General features: G+C 49.5%; 1 protein-coding gene across 2 annotated transcripts in view; it reads left to right on the top strand.

Annotated features, from left to right (window-relative positions):
* PBX1 (PBX homeobox 1) overlaps positions 1-22,886 on the top strand; it is a 127,305-nt gene that overhangs the window by 83,168 nt on the left and 21,251 nt on the right. For both annotated transcript variants that reach the window (XM_033067448.2, XM_033067449.1), the window contains exons 3-5: positions 16,783-17,027; positions 20,112-20,302; positions 21,224-21,359. In XM_033067448.2, coding sequence (XP_032923339.1) covers positions 16,783-17,027; positions 20,112-20,302; positions 21,224-21,359 — 572 coding nt within the window. The remainder of the gene's footprint in view (positions 1-16,782; positions 17,028-20,111; positions 20,303-21,223; positions 21,360-22,886) is intronic.

The following is a 22,886-nucleotide window of genomic DNA, read 5'->3' as shown; positions in this document are numbered from 1 at the left end:
TTTCGACAGAGCTCTTCTTACCCTTCCCTTTTGCTCCTACTATGGGGTGGAGCTCGGTTTTGGCAGGGAAAGCACACATGGCAAGCTGCTGCTCCACGGGAGATGGGCCCTTTGGTGCTGGGCTGGGGTTTGTGTACATGCAGAAGCAAGGGATCAGCCAGAGCCGTGCTCCAGCTGGCCCAGGGGAGGAGAAAAAACAACCCAGATATTTCAGGATTGCTTCCCACAGCTTCAGTTTTCTTCCTTTTTTGCCCTAAGAAGCACTCGAGGCAGGCACTGGCAGGCACAAGCCCTGGTGATCCCTGCCTGCAGGCATTGCTGCTGCTCCAGTGCAGGGGTGTAAATCAGAAGGGTGTAAATCAGAGCAAGGTGATTCCTTCTCTGGCAGTGGATTCATGCTCTCATTCGACTCTCAAGCTGGTTTTTGCCAGGGGTGAGTGGTGGTCAAGGATGGCAGCTCCACGTTTGCTGTCCTGCCAGGGAGGGGAGAGCCACTGCAGCTCTGCTGTGATTCCAGACATCCTTTCTTGCACCAGGAGTTTGCTAAAACACAGGAGACCCTTCAGGGTTGCCTTGGCACAACAGGTTGCAGTTTTCAGCCTCATCTTTTACCTGCTTTCTCTCTGCCCTTAAATGAGCGTCAGCAGATCTGTGGCAAACAGGCCATGGGCTTTCCTCTTGCTTTTGGTGCAGGTAGGACACTCACTGCCTCCACCAAATCTTTTAGCCTCATGCATCATCCTGGATGGTCCTGAATCAGACTGAGAAGCACCTTCCTGCAGCTGCTGCTGCCCTGAATGTGCCTTTCAGGCTTTTTTCCTGGTGTGGTTTTTTTGTTTGTTTGTTTGTTTGTTTTAGTTTGGGGTTTTTTTTGTTTTCTGAGGTTTTGTTTGAGGGAAGCAAATATGTTGCTTTTCCCACCATTTGTGGGAACCAGGTTGCAGCAGGAACAGCAAAGAGGGGCCAGAGATGCTCAGGCAGCAAAGGTGATGCCCGTCTGCCCTAGGAAGAGGATTCATTGGCAAAGTGGTTTTTCAGGATCCTGTGGACTTAGCTTGGGAATATGTACCTATATCAAGGTGATAGTGAGGGTGTGCTCCAATCTCCCTTGTATGACAGGATCTCCCCATTCTAAAAGCAGCAAAAGGCACAGACATACTAAAAACTGAGCAGTGAATGGATTTTATTTTCCCCCTGCATTTCCTCCCCTGGGGCTTAAAACAGCCCCAACCCCACCTCACCCAATAAAAAGCCAACAGATTTCTCCTCAACCCAGGGCTGTGCCATCTACTGTGGCCTTCTCTTACCTCCTCCTGGTTATTTCTCATGTATCTCTTACTTGAAGATCTTGTGCCATGTTCCTTCCTAGAAGGGAGCCGTGGGGCCTCCCTGGGGATCTCCCTCCTCTTCTTGGGTCTGATTTCTTTCAGCTCTTACTTGGGGCTGAACGGATGCAATGGAGCCCCCTGCATGTGGGGTGCCAGCACTGTGCATGTGAACATACAGGGTATGGGTTATATATGGGATTGTGGCATTTAGATCACATTAATGAGCATACAGGAGAGCAGGGAAAATGGATCATTTATGGTTACGATCTGGCTACTGTCAAAATAGGGTGTTATTTTGACGGTTGCTTTGTCTTTGCTCTCCGAGCAATATGAAGATAGTTTCTTAGCAACAAAATTGTGTTCTCAAACAACACTGGTGACAAACAACCCCCCAGAAAAAAAGGAGGCAGCCTCAAAAGCACTGCTCCTTATGTGTGCCCCCTGGCCATGCAGCATCCATTAATTAAGTGCAGAATGTCCTGCTGGACAGCAGGTGCTCATCCATGCTCATGGGGTCATGCCAGCACTGCCCTGGTCCCTGCTGGTGTAGATTGCCGGGGGTATGATCACGGTTCCTTTTGCAGAAGGGTAAACTGAGGCAGCTTGGGAAGAGCATTACAGGGTGGTCTTTAGGAGACATGGGAGGGTTTGAGCTTTTGCTGAGTGCTGCTTGCCACGTGGTAGCTGCAGGCGCTGCCTCGGGCCTTTCTTGGTCAAGGTCTTCTCCAGGGTCTCGTCCCTGCATCTCAGATGGATTCCAGAAGGAGGGCGGGAGGGAGCTGCCTGTGAGCCATTTTGGCAGCGGTTCTCCCATGCAATTTGGAGTGTCTCTCCTTTGAAGGAGGCGCTGGGCCTGGTGTCTGTGCTGACGTTGGAGTCCATGAGAGCAAGCGGTTCCTCCAGCCAAGTATCTGCCAGGCTGTGTCGGGAGAACTTTTATCATTTCTGTCACAGACATCACAACTCGCTTGTCTTACCATACATCTTCCTAAATGTGACAGAATATTCAGCTGTTATTAATTGAATACTCTCTAATTTAACTGCTTAGCAGGACAGAGAGCGACTGGTTTGTCTCAGCACCGAGAGCTGCTGTCAGGCACGCACGAGGTTTTGGGGTGTGGAGAAGTTGTTTGGGGTGTGAAATTGGGCTTTTTTTTCTTCTTTTTTTTTTTTAGTATACCCCCCCAATGCCACTTTGCATGGGACTGAGCCTCATCCTGCCAGGGAGGTACTCCAGCATCTGCTGTGGCTCCTGGTCCTGGGGCATGTGGCTAAGCCCAGGATGGAGATGCTGAGGACTTTGCTGGTTCTCCATCCCACCCTGGCATTACCATCTGAGCTTAGAGAGAAGGGACATTCTGAGAGTGTGGCCGGGAGCTTGTGATGCTCTCTGGGTGCCCAGGATGGAAGAATGATTTGGAATAGCTTGTCCCAATCCTCCATTCAGGTGGGTAAATACCTTATTTGGGGAGCTGCCAGAAGCAAAGCTCAGTCCTTCAGTGTTCTCCTTGATGGAGCCACGTGCCCATCGTAGCCTGGCCATCCCCTCAGTCCCTCACAAATCCCACTTATGACTCCTTTTCTTCCTCCTCCTCCTCCTTCTTTGCATCAATGTCCAAAACTGCCAGAGATGTCCCAAATGCAGACTGGATGTCGTGTTAGGCTTGCTGAGAAACTGGGAAGCTTTGGAGGATGCAGGAGGCAGCTCTCCTTGCCATCACCTGGGCAGCAGGCTGGTGGGGGACCGTCCCCTCCAGCCTCCCCTGGCCCGTGCCTGCTTGCACACACACGTGTTCACATCTCTCTGCTACTCTCCCAGAAAGTTCAAACCCAGAGTCAAGTTTATTGTTTCTATCTCGTTTATTTTAAGTATAGTTTTACACTTTATTATATGCTGTGACATCTTAAATGGAGCCTGTCACTCTATCTTGACTACTGCTAGGGGCTACAGCCACTTACTGTGTCAGGCTTTTCGGCAGCCCTGATTAACGATATCAAAACGAATGGATCCCAGCACAGGCACAAGCACGAAAATCGAGGGGTGATTTGCATACTCAAATGGTGCAACACATCACAAGGCTGCAGGCCGTGCAGGTATTGCACCGACACAGCCCAGGGATGCACATTCCTGCTGTCCCTCATCCCTGTGTATGGGACCTGTAAGTGCTGTACACACCTAAGTCTGTTTAGTCAGTGCCTTCAGCCTAAAGGAAAAGCCTTGCCCTTTTTAACAGGAGTTTTTTCTTCTCCTTGGACAACATATCAATTAGGATAGCAAAATAGAAGAATTTTTTTTTTCTCGTGTGCCTGTTGGGATATGTAGCAGAGCTACCCATGCAAATGCTTTTTTTTTCCCTGAAAGTAACATTTTGTTAGGTTAATTCATGCACTGGAGAAACAAACTTTCTGTTCTTCCAGTCCAATCTCCACTTACAAGTCAGGTTTTTGTAACCCTGTCATTGAAATGCGAGGTAGCCTACAGTAATTTGAATATTTCATTCTGCCGGCTGCTAATGCACTCTGCATTACAGATGGTACTTGCTCCATCCTTCTGGACTGGGTTCAATTATAAATGAAAGTAGGGAGCTGAGATTTGTCTTTTTGTCTGTGCTTAGTTGGAATAACACAATAAAGCTTGATGGGTAAGAATTCCTCAAGCTGCCTCTTCTTTGCCCGCGATGTCTCTGGTGCAGCTTTCTTCTCCTGATAGCGGATCCCGCTTGCCTTTCAAGTCGAGCTTGGAGTATTAGGGTTGGCAGTGGTGGGGTTTTTCACAAGGAATTTTTGGCTCCGATGTCCCCTTTTTGGAAGTGCTTAGTTCAGTCATCTTTCTAGCTGTTTATTTACCGAGCTCTGCGTCCCAGGCCAGGAGTGGTGGTAGGAGAAGCCTGCTCAGGCTGAGCGAGGAGGGTTGTGCATGGCTTTTGGGGTGTGGGGTTATCTTCCCTCCCAGTGTTGACAGGGTCAGCAACCCGGTCTGCAGCCACAGAGAAGCAAAGGGGATGCAGAACAGCCCTCCTCCATCCCAGGATTGCTGCCATGGACTCTTCCCAAAGGCTCTAGGAATAAAAGGGCCCCTGGAGATCCAAAGAAAACATTTACCTCTGCATGGTGATTAACAGAAAGGGGGGTTGGAAGCCTCCAGCCCAGCTGCACTGGGGCTCTCTATTACATACAGATGCCTTTTGCGAGCTCCTTGGCCATCCTGGCCGGTAAAAGCAATATTGCCGAGGCAGTCAGAGGAGGTGAAGGCAGGGCTTTCAATTTGGTTTTACATTTACAAGGACCAGATGGCCTCACTGGAGATGATCTTTGATCTGGGACGCAGCCGGAGTTGGGCAAAGATTTTTTTTTCTTTTGGGGCTTTTTTTTTTTTTTCTTTTTGCTCCCTTTTTAATCTCCTCGCTGGTTCTGGCGGGGCCTCTCCCACCGGAGCAGGGGGAGCTGCGTGTCCGTGCCCTGGCTGTGGGGATGGGTGTGAGCCCCCTGTGCCCCTGGCGATGGGTGAGCTCCTGGTGAAACCCTGAGCGGGGTTGTCCGAGGTGGAAGGCAGAGCTGGATCCCGTTACACCACCGCCCCACAGCACGGAAATCTGCATCAACAGCCTCTTGCACAGAATATAATTAAACACACGCAGGCGCCTCCAAACAGAAATGCCACTAATTGATTATTTTTAATGTTTTTCCCTCATTTTTTCTGGCGTCTCGCACCCTCCCAGCCGCGCGGACGTGTGGGGGCTCTCTCCTCCTGTCTTGCCTTGCCAGTTTTGGGTTTCTTCCTTCCCCCCACATGTTTTGAATGGAGCGGGAGCGAAGGCAGCCGATCCTATTTCACAAGCGCTTGGACTTGCAGCACTCTCCCTCCTGTCCAAACAGATCGTTTACAGAAGGGGCCTCTATTTAAAGAAGGAACTGAACGTTCAGAGCTGTTTTCTGGCCTTACAACGCTGCCGACCGGCTGTTGCCTCTCAAAGAGTCGGGCTTTGTCTGGCACGCCTGAGGAACGGGTTTGACGCCAGGCTCAGCAGGTCGGCGCGGTGGCGCGAGGGACTGAGTGAGCATCGTGCAGAAAATGTGCTCCTTTGTTTGCTGCCACCGTTGGATCATGGCAGAGTTGAGTTCAGGGTAGCATCTTATCCACAGGAGTGTCTGGGTTAGGCAAACCTCACCTCTCGGTGGTGGTGTGGGTGGGACACGCTTGGAAACTAAATGGAGAAGGAGCATTCAGATAGGTTTTGGTGGGATCTGTGTATGGCATGGAGAAAAAGACCCAGAATCGTAGAATCGTTGAGGTTGGAAAAGACCTTCAGGATCATGGAATCCATCTGTTAACCCAGCACTGCCAACTCCACCACTAAACCCTGCCCCTGAGAGCCACATCTTCCTGTCTTGTAAATACTTCCAGGGATGGTGACTCTACCTTGTGTGTAAGGGAGGTCTGCAAGGAGTTAAAAGGAACACGCAGTTCTGGAGAGCTGTGGTACTCCAAAACCACCCAGGGGCTGGGTGAATACAGGCTCCAGGGAGGCTGGGTCTGGTCCTGTTGTCTTGGTGTTATCTGTAGCACTGAAAGTGGGTACCTGAAATTGTCCAGTGATGAGTATGTTGCGTGTAAATGGATGCAACAGGATTTGGGGTGAGATTTCTGATGGCTTTGGTTGTGATTGTTTCTCTTGCTTTGCACTGGACCTGTCCTCATAGGTGTACAACTTATTTTCAGATTTTTCGTGGAGAAGGCTTTGAATTGCCTGCTGCCATGGGTGGCAAGAGGCGCACATGTGGAGGAATAGTTTCTAATGCTTGGGGAGCAGAAGACTCTGTCTGTCAGGGATCAGCCCTGTCCAACCTCCACAAGGCAGAGACCCTGGGCCACGGCTGAACCTCAGAGGAGACTGTGACCCATGGCAGCACTTCTGATCCGTTCGTACTCAGCAGTGGTTGCCATCTCCCCTTGGTCAGGGCCACAGGTTTCCTGCTGCAAAACCCATCTCTGAGGTTTTACACTGGGTGGAGAATCCTTGCTTAATAGCTGCTTCTCCTTTCTCCTTTGTTGCCCTCTTGTTTTCATGCACCAAAAAAAAAAAAGAGAATATACTGCTCCTGCAGCCACATCCTTTGAGCACCAGGGAATGAGGCTGCCTTCAAGTGAGCAAAAGAGTGACAAGGGCCCCACTCAGCTCTTGTGGTGCTGCTGGAAGTGGGAAGGTGGTTCTGGGCAGAAAACGTGCTTGTAGGTGGGAGGTGCGGAGGTCTTTTGGCAGCAGAGGGGCAGGACGTGGCCACAGTGGGAGCAGTTCCCTGTCTGTCCCCAGCTTTCGTAAAGATGTCTGTCGTGGTTCTGTGCTGCCCACTTTGGGAGAGAGAAGGGGAGGGAAGAGTGTATTCCATGCAAGGGCTTGGCTCCAAGACCTGGAAGATCTTTCCTATATCGCACAAAATCCTCAATCTAGCTCATGGCAAGGCCATCAGCTTGGCAGCAGAGTGGCAGCACTCTCAGGAATGAATGTACCTTCAGAGTACTTAGCAAAGCTGAGACTTGAGTGGGACATTGCCATCTGACGAACTCCAAGCCAGCTTCCCTTGGATGGAGTCTCACAGGTCATCTTTTTTGAAGGATGGCAGGAGAAGGGAATCTGAAATGCAGCTTTTCAACCTGGGCTTCTGCCAGTCTTTTCACTATGGAATTTCATGCCCCAGCCACTGTGCGCATCAAGCAGCCTTTTACAGACAGTGTGCCCAGGGAAGATGACCTTTGGAGAGGGGAGCAGGCTGGAAAAGCAGCTTCCTTCTGGGAGAAAACCTCTCTTTGTTGTTCTCAGGTTTCAGGGCTTGGCCTGGGGCAGTTAAGTGGGACCCTTGTCCTCAGAGGAGCTCTGGAGGCCCCAGCTTCTCATTAACAGATTCAGCTCATTCAAAGAACCCATTTCTTTTCAGCGAGCAGAATTCATATGCAAAGCACCGCGCAGATCCCAGCCCAACTCTCTGTTCAGAGGAGGGGGTTTATGGCTGGACCTGACCTGGGAGCAGTCCCATCCTTTGTTTGCTGATTTGTTCCTGCAGGGTTTAGGCAGCCCCAAATCCAGCCTGAGCCTGAGGAGCGCCAGGTCCTCCTCATTTCCTCGAGTGAGGACAATGGTTTACTCTGTCGCTCAGTGACCATTTGTTCTTTTGGTGCTGCAGTGGGGACTCAGGCCCATCTCCCAAACTCCACCAGGAAAAGGTGAAGTCCTGGCACAGGCTGTCTTGGAGGGACTGAAGTGTTTTCTCCATGGTTTAAGCTGCTCCCCTGAGCCAGGCCAGCCTGTAGTCAGTGAGCTGGGTCACATCTTCTGCTCAAATCTGGCCCAGCAGCAGAGCAGTGGTGAATCTCACTCTGCCTTCCTTTAACTGCTGCCACTGCTGCTCTGAGCAGCTGGAGGTTGGTCCTGGCTGGGGTGGGGTGGAGGAGGCTGGATGGAGATGGCCATGCACCATCTCTCCCCTATGGTGTGGTCAGTGCAGCTGGAGAGTTTGAGATCACAGTATAACCAGGTTGGAAGAGACATCAAAAATCATCAAGTCCAACCCACACTCTTAACACCTCAACTAAACCATGGCACCAAGTGCCACATCCAGCCGTTTTTTGCACACATCCAGGGAGGGTGACTCCACCACCTCCCCAGGCAAAGCATTCCAATACTTTTTTATTCTTTCAGTAAAAACTTCTTCCTAATATCCATTCTATATGTTGTACTGGGATGTACTGGGTTTGCCCATGCAGATACGGGATTGATTGTGATTCAGGGCTCTGACTGGAGCCTGCTAATGCTGCCCTGCTTAGGAAAGGGAAAGCTGCTTTGTGAGATAAGAGTGTGGGATTGCTCCAGCCAGCTTCAGCACTGCTCTCCAGCATCAGCCTTCTTCCTCAGACCATGAGCCTGGCCTGGGCATTTGTGAGGTGCTCAGTGGGGTGGGGAGGGGACCTGTGCATGACCTGTACTCTTCCAAGGACAGAGTGTGCCAGTGAGGCAGCGCTGAGCCCTCTGAGCCCGCAGTTTGGCTCTGGGCTTTTTTGGGTTGTTTGCAGTATGTTACAGGGGGACGCAGATGTGCCTAATTAGGTGGAGCTGTGAGGGTTTGTGCTTTGTGGGGCATGGCAGAGGCAGGCTTGAAGCTGCTGTAAGTGGGAGGGCAGGAGGTGGTTTGTCCATTGGTGGGGTGTTTAGGCTCTGGTTGCCTTGTCTTTAGTGTGTGGAAGCACTTCCAGCCTGCTTTCTGCTGCTAAACGCTCGGCTCAGCCATCTGTGTGTGGTGCAAGAGGTGCTGCCTGTCCCCAAATGAATATTTGAAAATTCCAGCTGGGGAGTCTTGCTGCCCAAGCCCACCAGCCTGCAGCAAAGCATCCACGAGGAAACATGGGTTTTGACATCAGGACTGCAAGGAGAAAAACAGAAAATATTTAAATTTGAGCCACAGCCAACCCCAGCAGTAACTGGATGTGTGGGGCTGGTGTCAGAAGTTTCCATAGCAGGCTCAGTTACTGGCCAGGAGCTAAACTGGTCAGCAGGAGCAGGATGCAGGGAAGGACTGGAAAGACGAGCTCATCTGTGTTCATTCAGCTTCCCCACAGAGTCACATTTCGCAGAGAATCTGGTTTTCAGTAATCGCAGCAACATTGCGCTTTATTTTTTTGGCTATTTTAGATCATTGTCCAGTTTAGGGGGGGAAGGGGAAATATTTTTTCCACAGAATATGTTAGTAATAATTTTCCAGATCTTTTGATCGTTTTGCTGCCAGATCCTCGCTCGCTGTGGCAACTTATTTGGCATTTGGGATGGGGTTAGGAGAAAACTGGTGCAGACTCTTTGCCAGCACTATGAAATAAGTGTCTCTCTTCTGCAGCTTCTGTGGCACATCCAAGCTGCATCCTCCTGAAGTGATGGAGAGCTGCTGCTGGGAGCTGAGAAACTTTTTGGCATGTGATAAATTCCATTCTCTACACCCCAAAGTTAATGTTTGAAGGAAATGCAGCCTTTTTTAAAAAAAAAAAGAAAAAAAATACATTGGATACAACAAATAATTTAGACACTTCCACCCCAGAAAGATGGGAAGATGCTATTTTTCAAAGTTACGTTTTTAAAGCAGTTTAATTGGTTTGAAATTGACCCAAATTTTTATTTAAACAAGAAAGAGAGGGAGAGAGAGAGTAAATTAAAATGAAGTGGGAGGAGATTTCATTTTTGATTCAGGAAGCATTTTTGATTGATCTGAATTTGAGTTGTGATGTAGGTTTCCAAACTGGTGGTGGGTAGGAGGGATCTGGGGGAGGTGCTGCTGCCCTGAGCATCTGATGCTTCTGTTGCTGGCCTTGGGTGAGTCTCCACTTGGGCTTGTTGGCCATGGCTGGAACCAACCTCTAGGACTACATGGACCATTGATCTGAACTGATGTGACTTGCTCCTGTCTCTGTGGGAGTATCTTACCACAGTTTTATGGACTACAGGGACATTTCTCCACCTTTAAAAGCATCTCTTTATATTGTTTCCAAGGAGCCCTGAAGGACACTCCTGTGTTGGTAAAAGAGGTGGGTTTACAATGATCCAGGTGGCTTTGCAGTGCTTATGGGTACAAGCCTCTCTCTTGATTTGTTGCTGGGATTTTTGGTTTATTTTATGGCTTTAGACAGTGAAAATTGGTGACAGAAACGGCCCATCAGTTTCACAGAGTTCCTCCTTTTGCTGGGAAATAAATAAAATAAGTAGATGCACAAAAAGCCATTTTGCCAGCTGAATTTTTCCATGCCTCATCTCACGGCAGCCTGTTTTGGAAAATTTGAGCAAAAATCTGTTCATCCATTTGTAAGTTTTGGAATGGTTGAAGTGAGGAGGAAACTTTAATGTCAATTGCAAGAAAATAAAATTAAGAACTTCTCTTAATTCCTGCTCGCTGGAAGGGCGTGTATCTGTGTATTTAGAAATTCCAGCTTCTGTTTATGTTGGAAATAGGTAATTGCATTTTGACTTTGATTTTCTCAGTGGCTTTACTGTCAACATGGTGAATATATTCAACCAAGGCTTAAGACTCCTGTGATTACTTGACATTGAAGTGCTCCACCTTTGTTTTGAAGACTGTGATTCCCGTTTAAGGTGGACACTGTGTGCCTTTGACCTGGCAGTGTGAAGACCCAGATAGGGGTGCTGTAGTAACCTCCACCAAGCTCTGGGAATTCATTTCTTCTGAGCATTGGATATTGAAGGCAACTGTCTTTTAAGAGAGCACTGTGGGTGTGATGAGGCCCTGGCACAGGTTGGACAGGGCTTGGAGCATCCTGAGGTAGTGGAAGGTGTCCCTCCCCATAGCAGGGAGCTGGAATGAGATGATCTTTAAAATCTCTACCAACCTAAACCATTCCAGGATTCTGTGGTAAGATCCAAGACTCTGAGTTTTCCTTCCTGTGGGGGATTTGCTGTTTCAGAAGAAAGTAGGCTGCAGGTACACTTGGATAAGAGAAAAAGCCAAGAGTTCAGGTAGGTGCATGGAGTCTTGAAACTTCTCTGCACAGAGAAAGTTTGGGAAGAGCACCTCAAGCCTATGGATCAGCCAAGGAAGCAAACCCCAGTTCTTCTGACTTGGTTGCAACTACACATTGCGAGTATGAGGGAGATGCAGTCCCTAGACATGTAATTGTCCTCAAACATGAGGCAGGTGGGAGTATTCTTGTCCCAAGTTCAGTGTTTCGATCCTCAGCCTTCACAAATGTAGTCTCAGGCTCCAGGGAATGTTGAGATGGGCTTAAAATAAGGTGATTGGTTACTGGTTTTGTTAGGAGAGGCATTTGCTGGCATTGCAGCTGTCCCCATGTTTGCTGGCTTTTGTCAAGACGTGGAGCTGTAAAAAAAAAATGTTTAAAAACCCCAACATTTTCCAGTGAGCTTTTGCGACCCCTGAAGCTCTCCCCAAACAAATGTTGCCAATCCTAAATCCCAAAAAGCTGGAAGAGAGCTGATGTCCCAGGTGTGTTTCAAAGCCATGCTGTTTGCTGGTTGGGCGTGTGCAAGAGTTTTGGGGTTCCCAGGGAGAATCTGCCACCTCTTCTTGTCCATACCACTCTCACAGGCAGCCACTGTTCCAGGAAAGGATTTGGGTACCACCTTGGTGTCTGTGTTGAGTGTTGTTGGGGCAGATGAGCATCTTGGTGAGGGAGGAGGCATCTCACCCCCTTGGGGCCATGTGAGAGGACAGAGGGAGCAGCCAAAAGTGCTCCACCAACAGTGGACATCTCTGCTTTCCCCATGACAAAGTGACACTTCGCAGCCTGACAAGAGGAATTGTCTGTCCGCCTCTCCCCAAACTCCGTTGTTGGGTGGGTTGTTCCCGCCTCCCAGTACATCTGAGGCACAGTGGAGGCAGGAAAGAAAACCCTTCTGAAAATCACAACGTAATTACTCCCATCTGCTCCAGCACTGCTTCCCATTTCTGCCTGCCAGGATGCTTGTCTCCGATGCTAAGTAGCACATTATTTTCGATAAGTTGCAATCATTTACTTGAAATCTCCTTCTCCTTTAAAACGTCCCCCTGGAAAGGCAGTTCAGCAAGTTGGGAATGGGCAGAAACAACCATGATAAAACCCAGAAGTAGCTGAGCTTGGGCAGGAGGGCGAGTGCTCCCTCCAGACTCATTCAAACCACCCAGCAGGTTCCTCTCTAGGGTGGCTTTGTTTAAATGCCCTTGGCTGGTGGTGTCAGCAAATGGGGCTGCAGAGGAACTGCCAGCTCATGTCATCAGAGGGAATCTTAACCAGGCAGGCACAGAAATTCCACAGGACCCTGCTTTTGATTGCTGAAGTCAGCAGAAAAAGAGCTGTGCTGGCTCTGGGGCACCGATTCCTTCATCATCATAACCTGAGTTAGCATCATCACCACACCCTGAATCCTCTTGTGAGGGGCTGTATGGAGTCTGGCCCTGCTTCCCACATCTCCTCAGCTTGAAGGCACTGGCCACAGCAGGATAAATTTCCCTTTCTAGAAAAAGATGGAGCTTGAAGGTCCTTTGCAGTTGTCTCTGCTAAGGCACAGTGTCCTGCTTAGCTTCTGCCATCACCCCCAGCATGTTTGATTGCCTTTGTCATGTAGTTCTGTCTCTGTTGCCTGCACACCTCTAATTTGGAGGGTTTGGAAGGGGTGAAGAGGAAGGAGTTGCTAAGTGGAAGTATTTTGGTGTGGCCTTGGAGTAGAGAGATGACTATGTGCTCAGCCCCTGTGCTTTTCAGATTCTTTTGGAAAAATGCTCCCAGAAAAGTGGAGTAAATAAAGTAGGGGATGTGGCATGGAGTACCAGAGGAGTCTGGTACCCTCCTTTGTGGATTTCTTACATGTGTTCACAGCCCAGGCCATCCCAGAGTGGTGTTTGTTCCAAAGGTGTCTGGCAAGGGCTCTGTCTCCTACCCTGTGCCCCCCACCCTGGCTGGTGATAGTGTGACCTGAGGGGACACCAGGCACAGGTGCCAAGCTGTGGGGGACATGTGGGATGCTGGCTGCTCATCCCATGTGAGCATGGAGCTGGCTGCTTTGTAGGTGCTCCTTGGAGATGTTTGGGAAGCATCCTGGAGCATCTGCAAGCTCTGGTGGCTCAAGGCAGTTTCCATCCTGTGTCCCTGAATTGCGAGGCAGGCAGAGAGCCAAGGAGCTGTTTTTGACTTTGTCTTCTCACCTGCTTCTCTGAGGTCAGTCGTGCCATCACTTCCCATGTCCTGCACTGCAGCCACTCCACAGAGCCTGTGTCAATGTCCTCTGAACCATGTGGCTGTAATCCCTTCCTCAGGAAGGGAGAAGGAGCAAGTGTGGGAGCTGGGAGCCATTTCCCAACTGCTGGAATGGGTCCCTGTGACCCAGCCTGGTGACCTGGACCACAGGCTGGTGGCTCTGTGGTCCCCAGGTGCTCCCACTGCTGCCATCGGGGATGGTGAGCCTGGGACAGCCACATCCGAGCTGGGCTGGGGACAGGGCACCTGCCTTGGGTTTACTTTTAAAACACACCCATGTATATAACACACACACATATAGATATATTAGTATTTTTTGTGTGTGTGTGTATATATTTACATCTAAAAACGCATTTTGATCAGCAGGGGACCTGGGTGAGGGCTGAGCACCATCTAGTGGCAAACACCATGACTCCAGAGGCAGCAGGAAAGCAGCCAAGGACAGAAAGTCTTGCAGGAATTTTCCTCCCCCCTGGCTGCCAGTCACTATCTTTCTTTTTGTTATTCCTTTCCCCCCCCCCCCCCCCCCCCCCCCCCCCCCCCCCCCCCCCCCCCCCCCCCCCCCCCCCCCCTTCTTTAATCAGGAGCAGCAAATGGGGGGTTCTGAGTCTGCCTGGCTGCCTACATGCCTGTAACCCCTTGGACCACTGAGGATCATTCTGCTTCATTTATTCTGTTTTAATTTAGTGAGAGAGCAGGGTTCTTTTGCCACCAGCTACCCAGGCACTACAGGTTGGGTAAAATAAAAAAAATATATTTTATTTTGCTGCCAATCCCATCCCAAATCCCCCAGCCAGCAGAGCTCCTCCCATCACAGGAGGCAGTTTGGAGGGTGGGAGCTGCCAAGGAACCCAGCATCCCAGGCATGCTGGCAGGAGGTGTGTCAGAGCTGGGTCCAGCACTAGGAAGATAAAAAAGGAGCTTTTAAATAATCATTTTGTCTTCTCCACGGCTGAGCACAGCCTTTCAGGGATAAATAAGCAGCATCAGTCCTGCTTAGACACATGGGCCTTTCCATTTATTTACTCCCAGGCTTTATCCTGAGCGAACAGCCAAGCCCAGGCTGGGTTCAGGTCTCTGCTGTGGGGGACACATCTCCATTGGGTGCTGGTCTGTGCGTGTGGCACAGGAATAAAGCTCCCAGGAATACTCAGCACCTTTCATCAGGAAGCAGCTCTCTAAACATAAACTAATTAATCACTCGTGCCTACCTGTCAGGTCAATGATTCCTGAGATTTTTAATCTAAAAATATTTCCCTTTTGAAATCCAGATGCGCCTGTTTTGGCAACTCCAGTTTTGATTTGTTTATTTGAGGTGTTTTTCAATATTTTTTTTTATTTTTAACCTGTGTTGCTTTCCTTTTGTATTTAGGCTTTTGATCTGCTTTAATTGACTGATTTTTATTCGTTTATTTTTTGTCCTGGAAGAATAGGAATTTGTTCTCTTTATTTTCATGGCAAGTCTCTCTCCCTGCTACATCCTGTCAACTTTCCTCTCCTCTTTTTAAGGGATTTGGCTACTTTTGCCTCATATTTCAGTTTATGGACCATAGACCCCAAACCATTTTCTTGATGAAATCTGTCCTCTCCCCTTGGATCTATTTATCATGGCTGGGTGCCATGAGAATCCTCCCGTGGAGGGGAGAGATGCTGGTCCTGTCTCCCGAGAGCTCAGCTTCAAATTTGGCACTCTGCCCTCATTCCTCCACATAGAAATAATCCTCCCTAGCATGGAATTATTTATTATTAGTTCCAGTTTTACTGTTCTTGGGCTTTTTTCTGCCCACCTTCCCACCTTTGTTGACAGTCCATATTTTAATCGCAAAAAATGCCAATAATGCATGAATGAGTAACTGATCCAAATGTATGAATAAAATAAAATTAAATGAATGAGTGAAATGTCCTGAAAATAGTAATTTCAGTAGGCTTTGAGGCTTTTTTAAAAAGCTCTTTTTAGTCTTAACCAAACCTCTCAACAGGGTCTTTTACTTCAATTTTGTACTGATAATAGCCATATCTTTAACTTATTGCAGAGAGGGGAAGACCATACCCAGTGGTTGCTGGGGTTTTTTAGCTACTCTGATTTTATTTCTTGCTGCTAACAGATCTTCCACTGCTTTTTTATTTTAAATGACAGGAATAATCACTTGCTCTTGTTTGTGCTGTGGATTGGGAGGGGGTCAAATTCATCTCAGGTGTCAGTGGGCACGGCTTTATCAAAACCCACACAACATTTCCCAGCTATGGATGTGCAGAGAGAGTGTGCTCGTGTGCTCAGAGCCCCTGTGCCAGATGAGATGGGGAAATACGATTGTTTTCCCTTAGGAAATGCTTTTTTTAAATTCACTCATCAAGGCTTTATTTTATCTATGTCGTTTATTATGCAGCTGTGCATGTGGAAATCTCACATTCCGTGTTCAAACACAGAGGGAGCACAAAGGGAACCTCCGTTTTTCAGACATGGGACATCCCAAGCTGTTGGGATGCTCCCATGCTGTTTTTCCAGGACAGCCCCCACAGGAGAACTTTTACTTGGAGCAGTAGTTTAGGCAAGGAGCACAAAGATGGGAGGAAGATTCTCTTTTGAAAGATAATTCATTGTTGCTCCTTTTCTCAGTATGGTTTAGACATCGGAGGAACAACTGGATTCTTAAAGAAAAGGCATTTTTCCAAGAACAAAACCTATTTCATACATTTTTTGTTTATGTTCCCAGTGCATGGCTAAAAGCATGGACCTCAAGCCCTCTCCACAGTCTGTATTTCAAGATGTGCAAACGAAGGCACAGTTGCCCTGGGCTCTGTGTGTCTTTCTCTGCCATGTGGGGTTGATGTAAATGACATGTTGGGTGACATGAGAGGACCCATGAGCAAGATGAGGTCAGGGCTAGAGATTTCCAACTTCCCATCCCATGCTTGAGTGGGGATATGGTGCCTATCGCTTCCAGCAGCAAGCATGGGTACATTTATTGGGTTTTTGTGTTGCTGTTGCCAGTTTTGCTGCTTGCTCTAGCAAAAAGTGTGGCTTTCTGAGTTAGCTCTGTGGTGAGCTCACTGCCAGTTCTGCCCCACTTCTGTCCTGCAGGAAGGAGGCAGGGAGAGGAGCAGGGAGCTGCAGTGCCCCTGGAAGCCAAGTAGTGATGAATGAAGCCAAGCTTGGTGATGAGTACTTGGAGCATCAGGATGCCTGTTGGGAAGGAAGAGAACCTTGCTGATGGGGTCAGTCCAGCTTGGCATTGATGCCTAGAGAGGCTGACTGGAACAGAAGCTAGGCAGAGTTAAAAAAATAAAGTGGGATTTATCAAAAGGCCTTCAAAGGATTCACCTTGGGCAGTGCAACAGCCTGGCCATGGCTCTGCCCAAGATGGATCCTGGTCATGAGTTTTTACACTTTTGGTCCATTTCCATATTGGGGTTCATTGTCCAATTCCAGCTCCAGGTTCTGCAGTCCCATCCTCTCCAGTTACTCTCCTCAATTTGCTTTTTGGGCTTGAAGCTGCCAGTGGTGTGTGGTTCTCAAGCTGGAAAAGGATTGTTTTGTGTGACTGAGCTGTGAGGAGAACTTGTAACACTTTGTATGAAGTTCAGAGTCACACACTAATGCAGTACAGAATCTGGAAAATATAAAAGCTCAAACTTAAGGCACCAGGACGAGCTTCCCTGAGTTAAGCCCCAGGAGTGACTCAGGCTTTCCTCTCCCCATTGTGTCTCCTGCAGTGCTGAGCATCCGGGGGGCACAGGAGGAGGAGCCCACGGACCCCCAGCTGATGAGGTTAGACAACATGCTCCTGGCCGAGGGGGTGGCGGGCCCCGAAAAAGGAGGAGGCTCGGCCGCCGCTGCCGCCGCCGCCGCCGCGTCCGGAGGAGCCGGCTCCGACAACTCAGTGGAGCACTCTGACTACAGAGCCAAACTGTCCCAGATCCGACAGATCTACCACACGGAGCTGGAGAAGTACGAGCAGGTAACAGGCTCCTTCGTGGTGCTGCTCCTTGGTGGTGCTGGTCCTTGGTGGGATGGTGGGGGCAGAGCGGGAGAGCTGCCGGCACAGCCTGGATCACTGCTGACATCTGTTGTTAGCAGTGTGTGGGCAAATGGCACTGGGTGTTGGATTGAGAACATGCTCGTTTTTAGTGTTGGGAGGGTTGGGATTTTATGCTGGGATGTGGCATGGGTTGCCCCTTGGATTTTCGCTTTTCACTCCTGCCCTGATATCTTACCCAGAATTTGCCCTGTGAAGGAAAACATGCTGGCCTCAGTGATGACAACTGTCTAAGCAAGGCTTGAATCAGAATCTTCCTTGAATATATTTTCTGCTTGAAAAGCTCTTTTTCCAGGGGAAAAAAAAATCTTTTTTCTTGTAGTAAATTACTCTTAAAAAAAAGAACTGCTTTGGTCATAAACATAGCTATTGGTAACACTGACAATTTCATGATGAGCTTTGCAGGTCAATGCTCAAAACCAGTTCCTTTCAAGTGCTTCCAGATGTTTTGCAGACCTCTCTTGGCTGCTGTGCACCTTGCACTTGTGGTTTCTACCCCAAGGTTATGGTTTATGGATGTGATCAAGAAGGCATCACCTCTTTAGGTGCAGGACAAGCTCCACTGCCAGGGGCCAGGTGGGCTTTCAGATCCTGGTTTAGAGCCAGGAAAGCCTCCATTTTACCTGGCTAATAACTGGGTGTGTGGTGGGGCTGGGGGATGTCTCACCCCCATGGCCACACTGGCCAAGCTGAGGGAAGGGTGCCCCAGGGTTAGAGCTGGAGTCGGGGTGGGCAGGCAGGGCTCTGGAGCAGCCAAGCAGAGTCATGCCATGAGAGGCATTTTGGCAGAGCCTTAGGGCAGGCAGGGAGCAGGCTGGTTGGAAGGATGACCTTTGGTGGCTCTCCTCAGCCCTTGCTGTCACTCCCTTGAGGCACAGAGACAGGGAGGAACCTCAGCCATCCCACATGGGTGGGAGTGGAGAGCACATCAGGGGGTCCTCTTTTGGGGTTAAGAGGGGTAGAGGCCTCATGTCCTCTGCTACCCAAGCCCAAGGAGAGGCCCTTGGCACAGACAGGGACAGGCTTCAGGGAAAGACCTTCTGCTTCTTCCTCCCCTTGGGCAGGAGTTCTGTTTGTTTGATGTTCTGATCCTGGTTTTGCTTCACTTTTGCTCCTCAAAGAGACACCCATGTGAGAGGAACCTTTAGCCAGGCCCAGAGAGTGGGATGGGCCACATCTTTCCTTCTCACAACCCACTGACAGGGTTTGGTTTTGCCACTGAGTAGCTTTGCAAGTGGCTGTGCTGGTCCACATCTCTGCCCACAGTCCTGCAACACCAAGGCTCAGGGTTTTTCCACCTCCTTCCTACTCCAATCCAGCTGTTGGGAGCTCAGCCCCTGGCTTCTCAGTCTGGTTGCTGCTGGGTCAGCATGGCACTCAGTGGTGATTTTGCCTTTAATGCTCTTTATTTCATGCCAAGAGCAGATGATCTGAAATTGCTGGGGTGTCTGAGAGCAATGAGATATCTGGCTGAGAGCTCTGATAGCCACACTCACCCTGGGAGATGGGATTCAGCAGCTGGAGCTGGGGATGGGCAGTTGGAGGGGCCCTGCTGCCCTTGTGGATGTCTCCTAGTTGGATCTGAGCCATGGTGGGAGTTCAGCTTGGAGGGGTGGGGTAAGACACAGCAAGTCAAGCCCATGTCACCAGTGCACAAATGCAGTGTTTCTTTCCCCTGCCAGTCCCTTTTTCCCCATCATGGGCTGGGAGCTGCAGACACTGTCCCCAGAGCAGCCACCCTCGTCCCAGGAGCTCCAAAGGCTTCTGCAGCCATCACTGTCCAAGTGCTGCCCCTGGTTTGTGGGGCTTGGTTCTGGGAATCAGAGGATCTCATCATTCCAATGCTTGTGGGGATGAAGAAGAGGGAAGTGAAGTGGATCTGACCTCAAAATCCCTCCCTTGTCCCCCTGGCTTCTCTCACTGCCCTGTCTTCACAGCACAGCATGGGGACAGCAGGAGCAGCCAGACAGTGCTGTGCCAGCAGCAAACTAATTGGGATTGTTACCTGATTGCCCTTATTTGTCAGGGCTCCTGCCTCACTCAGGCTTTAATTATTATCCTTATTTACTTCTTACCTGTTGTGCCAAGAGCATGGAGCAGGGCCATGTCTCTCTGGGAGCTGCTCCTGTGAAGCACAGAGGGCTCTGCAAGACACATGGTGGGGCTGTAGGAGGACAGGCAGTGAGGCAAAAGGTTCATGGTCCTCCTCAGATAAATCTACAGCTCCTCCAGTCACAACCAGGAAAACTGTGACTGGGACTTCTTCATGCTTTACATGAATCCTAGGGCTTCACCTACCCCAGCTCCATCCATGATCCCCCTGAGAGCAAAGAAATCAGCTCCTCGCTTTCCCAGCATGTTTGTTGGGAGTCTCTCATGCCCTGTGCTTGGCAGACCAGGGAAATTTCTCTCTCCCTATTTTGTGCTTAGCTAGAAATGGAGGCCAGACAAAGTCAAAAGGATAAAAGTGGATATATTTAATGAAGGGCCTTCAGGTACATTAAGGGCAGACAAAGGGGCTACACCCAAAATGGATAATGGTCACGAGTTTTTCAGACAGATACAAGTTTGGTCTATTTGCCTATCAGGGGTTAATTCTCCAGTTGCAGCTTCAGGTAAGAAAGTCATATACCCCCAGTTTGCTCCCCTCAATTCACTTTTGTTTATACTTTTTGGGGCCTGAGGCAGAGGGTGTCCTTGGATCTCAGGTGTAGAAGGATTGTTTTGTCTGAACAAAACATGAAGAGAGTTAACTAAGACTCTCTGTGGAGTTTAGAGTTATGCAGTACAGGATTTGAAAAACAGAAAAATAAAAATAAAAATATAAAAGCCAAAATTGTAAGGCATCATCCCCTGAGCACCAGCACATTCTTGCTCTGAGCCTGCTCTGAAAAACCCCAGCCAGAGAGACCTCCACTCACATCTCCTCCTGTACCCCCCCTGTCCTTGACACCACCGAATGACCTTCCCATCCTGGGGTTTCTTTTGCTTTTCCTGCCGTCCCAGGCGTGCAACGAGTTCACCACGCACGTGATGAACCTGCTGCGCGAGCAGAGCCGGACCCGGCCCATCTCGCCCAAGGAGATCGAGCGGATGGTGAGCATCATCCACCGCAAGTTCAGCTCCATCCAGATGCAGCTGAAGCAGAGCACGTGCGAAGCCGTCATGATCCTGCGCTCGCGGTTTCTGGACGCACGGTGAGCCCGCCCCACCAACCCTTCCTGCAGAGTCCCTTGGGGCTGGGAGCTTTGTTGGTGCTGGAGTAAACTGAGGGCCAGCTGAGGGACTGTGTCTTGAGCCAGAGGGGTTTTTTGCCTTCTTTATGCCATAGTTGTCTGTGGCTCAGCAGGGGAGGGGACTGCAATTCAAGCCATCCATCGGTGAGGCTCCCAGCTGTACCTTGAGAATTGCACATCCTGGTTTTGCTGTGGCAGAAGGAGATGCTGGGGCATATTGCACCAAGACTCTGCGGTGAAAACGTGCACTCTAGTTAGGGATGAAAAGTTTATCCTCCAGGCCATCCTGTCCCCACTAGATTTCCCACTGTTTTCCCACTGTTTTTATTGTCCCAGATTTTCAGATTGCTGTAAAATTACTTCATTTCCCAAGCTGGTTAGGTGCAGACTGCAGCTTGGGCCGTAGCTTCCGATGGGGAGGGGAGGCAGCTACACCAGGGGTACAAGGAAAGAGATGGCAGACAGGTAATAATGCCTAGGTGTGAATGGAACAGACTTCCCCAAGGATGTATCCAGCTTTGCTTCCCTCAGCACAGAGCTTTGCAGAATGGCACTAATGTCTTTGACCGCGACAGCCAGGTGTCAGGAGTCACCTTCCCAGGTGGAGGAGCTGGATGCCAGTTTTTAGACTGCTGTGAGCTGGAGGATACAGTGATAAATTTGAGGTGGAGACTCGCTTGCTTTGAAAGGTGCTGAGAGAGCAGTCACCAGCAAGGGACAGATAAGAAGCTTCCTGGCCATGAGTCTTGCACTCCATGCTCAGAGAAGCAGAGTGGGGAGGGAGGAAAGTGGGAAACTCATTTTGCATTCTATTTTTGGATCCCTGGTGCTCATTCCCTTTCCTTTTCCTTCTGTTTCCCCCCATTCTTTCTTCACGTGAAGGCGGAAGAGACGAAACTTCAACAAGCAAGCCACGGAAATCCTGAATGAGTATTTCTATTCCCATCTCAGCAACCCTTATCCCAGTGAGGAAGCCAAAGAAGAGCTAGCCAAGAAATGTGGCATCACAGTCTCACAGGTGAGAGAGTTCAAAGCCTGGGCTAGTGGGAAACCTCAGCATGGGGAAGGGTATTCCAGACCTCAGACCAGTCAGCCATGTCCAGTGTTGAGCATTTAATTATTAAATCAGTTTAGTGCAAGTTAGTGAGAGTGGGTGGGAGTGCAGATGGCACTTGCAGATTGAGGCCATGGATGGAAAAGGAAAGTCTGAGAGGGGATTGTAGGAGGGATGAAGACTCCATGGAGCAATGGCTGTGTGTGCAGCCAAGGTGTTGACAACACAGACAGGATGTGGCAGCACCCAGAGGGGCAAAGGCTCTTCAAGGAATTAGTGCTGGCCTGACCTGCAAGAAGAGCTTGTTTGATCTGAAAGTCTTTTCTTCAGGGGATTAAAAGCAGTAAGAAGAGTTGTGCATGTTTTACTTGGTAAGATAGAATGGACAAGTCCTGGTGGGAAGGATCCAGGTGGAACTGTTAGAGTGAGAGTAGGATTTCTCAGGGTCATTTCTCTCAGTCATTACCCTTGTGCTGCAGAACATGACATCTCCCTGACTTGCACATCCCTCAGAAGAACATAGTGTTAGTAAAGACAAAATTAATTATTTCCATATGTTCAAGTAAACCACATAGTTCCTGGAGTCTGTAGCTCTGACCTGGGAGCTGCTGTGATTTGTGAGGGGCGCAGTCAGCCCTTGAAATGTTCATTGTTCAGGCCTGCCCATCTTTATTTCCTCTCTTTCTGGAGCAGGCTGTGTGACTGAGAGCCAATCTTTGTGGCCTACGCTAGGCTTGTTCCCATGTGAGCTCAGCAGCCCCTCTAGGCTCCCGTGGCATTCCCTGCCTTGGGCTGCTTCCCAGCCCCAGGCACGTGCCTGCTCGTCACTTGAGTAAACTGCAGACAGCAGTAGCATCTGGTGTCCTTGTGGGAGCGTGTCTGCCTTCAGCAGGAGCAGCAGCATCCAGGGGTAGGTGTCATCACCGTGCTGAGTGCCTGCTGAGTGACTCCAATTGCCTCCCCTGGGCTGCAAGACCCAAACCTTGCTTCTTCCCAGTTACCTACAGGAGACAGCACATATTGGCTTAAGTAAAGCTCCAGCTGTCCCAGTGCTTCCCCTCTCACTTCTAATTCATCTGTTCACACTTACAAGTTCTCCTTTGCAAAGACAAAATGCCCAGGAGAAATGCTGCGCCTAGGAGGTGTTTTTGAGTGTGCTGTATTGAGGCTGTTTGGTGGAGCCCTGCCTCCCTTCTTCATCTGAGTAAGGTAGAAACAAACACACATCCAGGTCTGGATTTGCTGAGACTGAGTGGGAACAGAGGTCCCATGGATGTGTGCAAGTCATGGGCAGAGTTGATCTGGACTCAGAGTCTGACCAAATTAGGCAGGTGCTTCACAGATTTTAAAATGCAGATAGGTTGTGGTGGCTGTATATTCCAGCCTCCTGCCCTGTAGTGCTCAGAGCTCACCCAGGATGTGAAGCCAGAAGAGCAGTCATGGGGAGATGTGTATGTGGAAAGATCATGAAGGAGCACATTGTCGTTAGTG

This window comes from Catharus ustulatus, chromosome 9 (genome assembly GCF_009819885.2).
Source record: "Catharus ustulatus isolate bCatUst1 chromosome 9, bCatUst1.pri.v2, whole genome shotgun sequence".
NCBI lineage: Eukaryota > Metazoa > Chordata > Aves > Passeriformes > Turdidae > Catharus > Catharus ustulatus.
The sequence above is the reverse complement of the archived record's forward strand: the minus strand, read 5'-3'. Positions and strand labels throughout refer to the sequence as shown.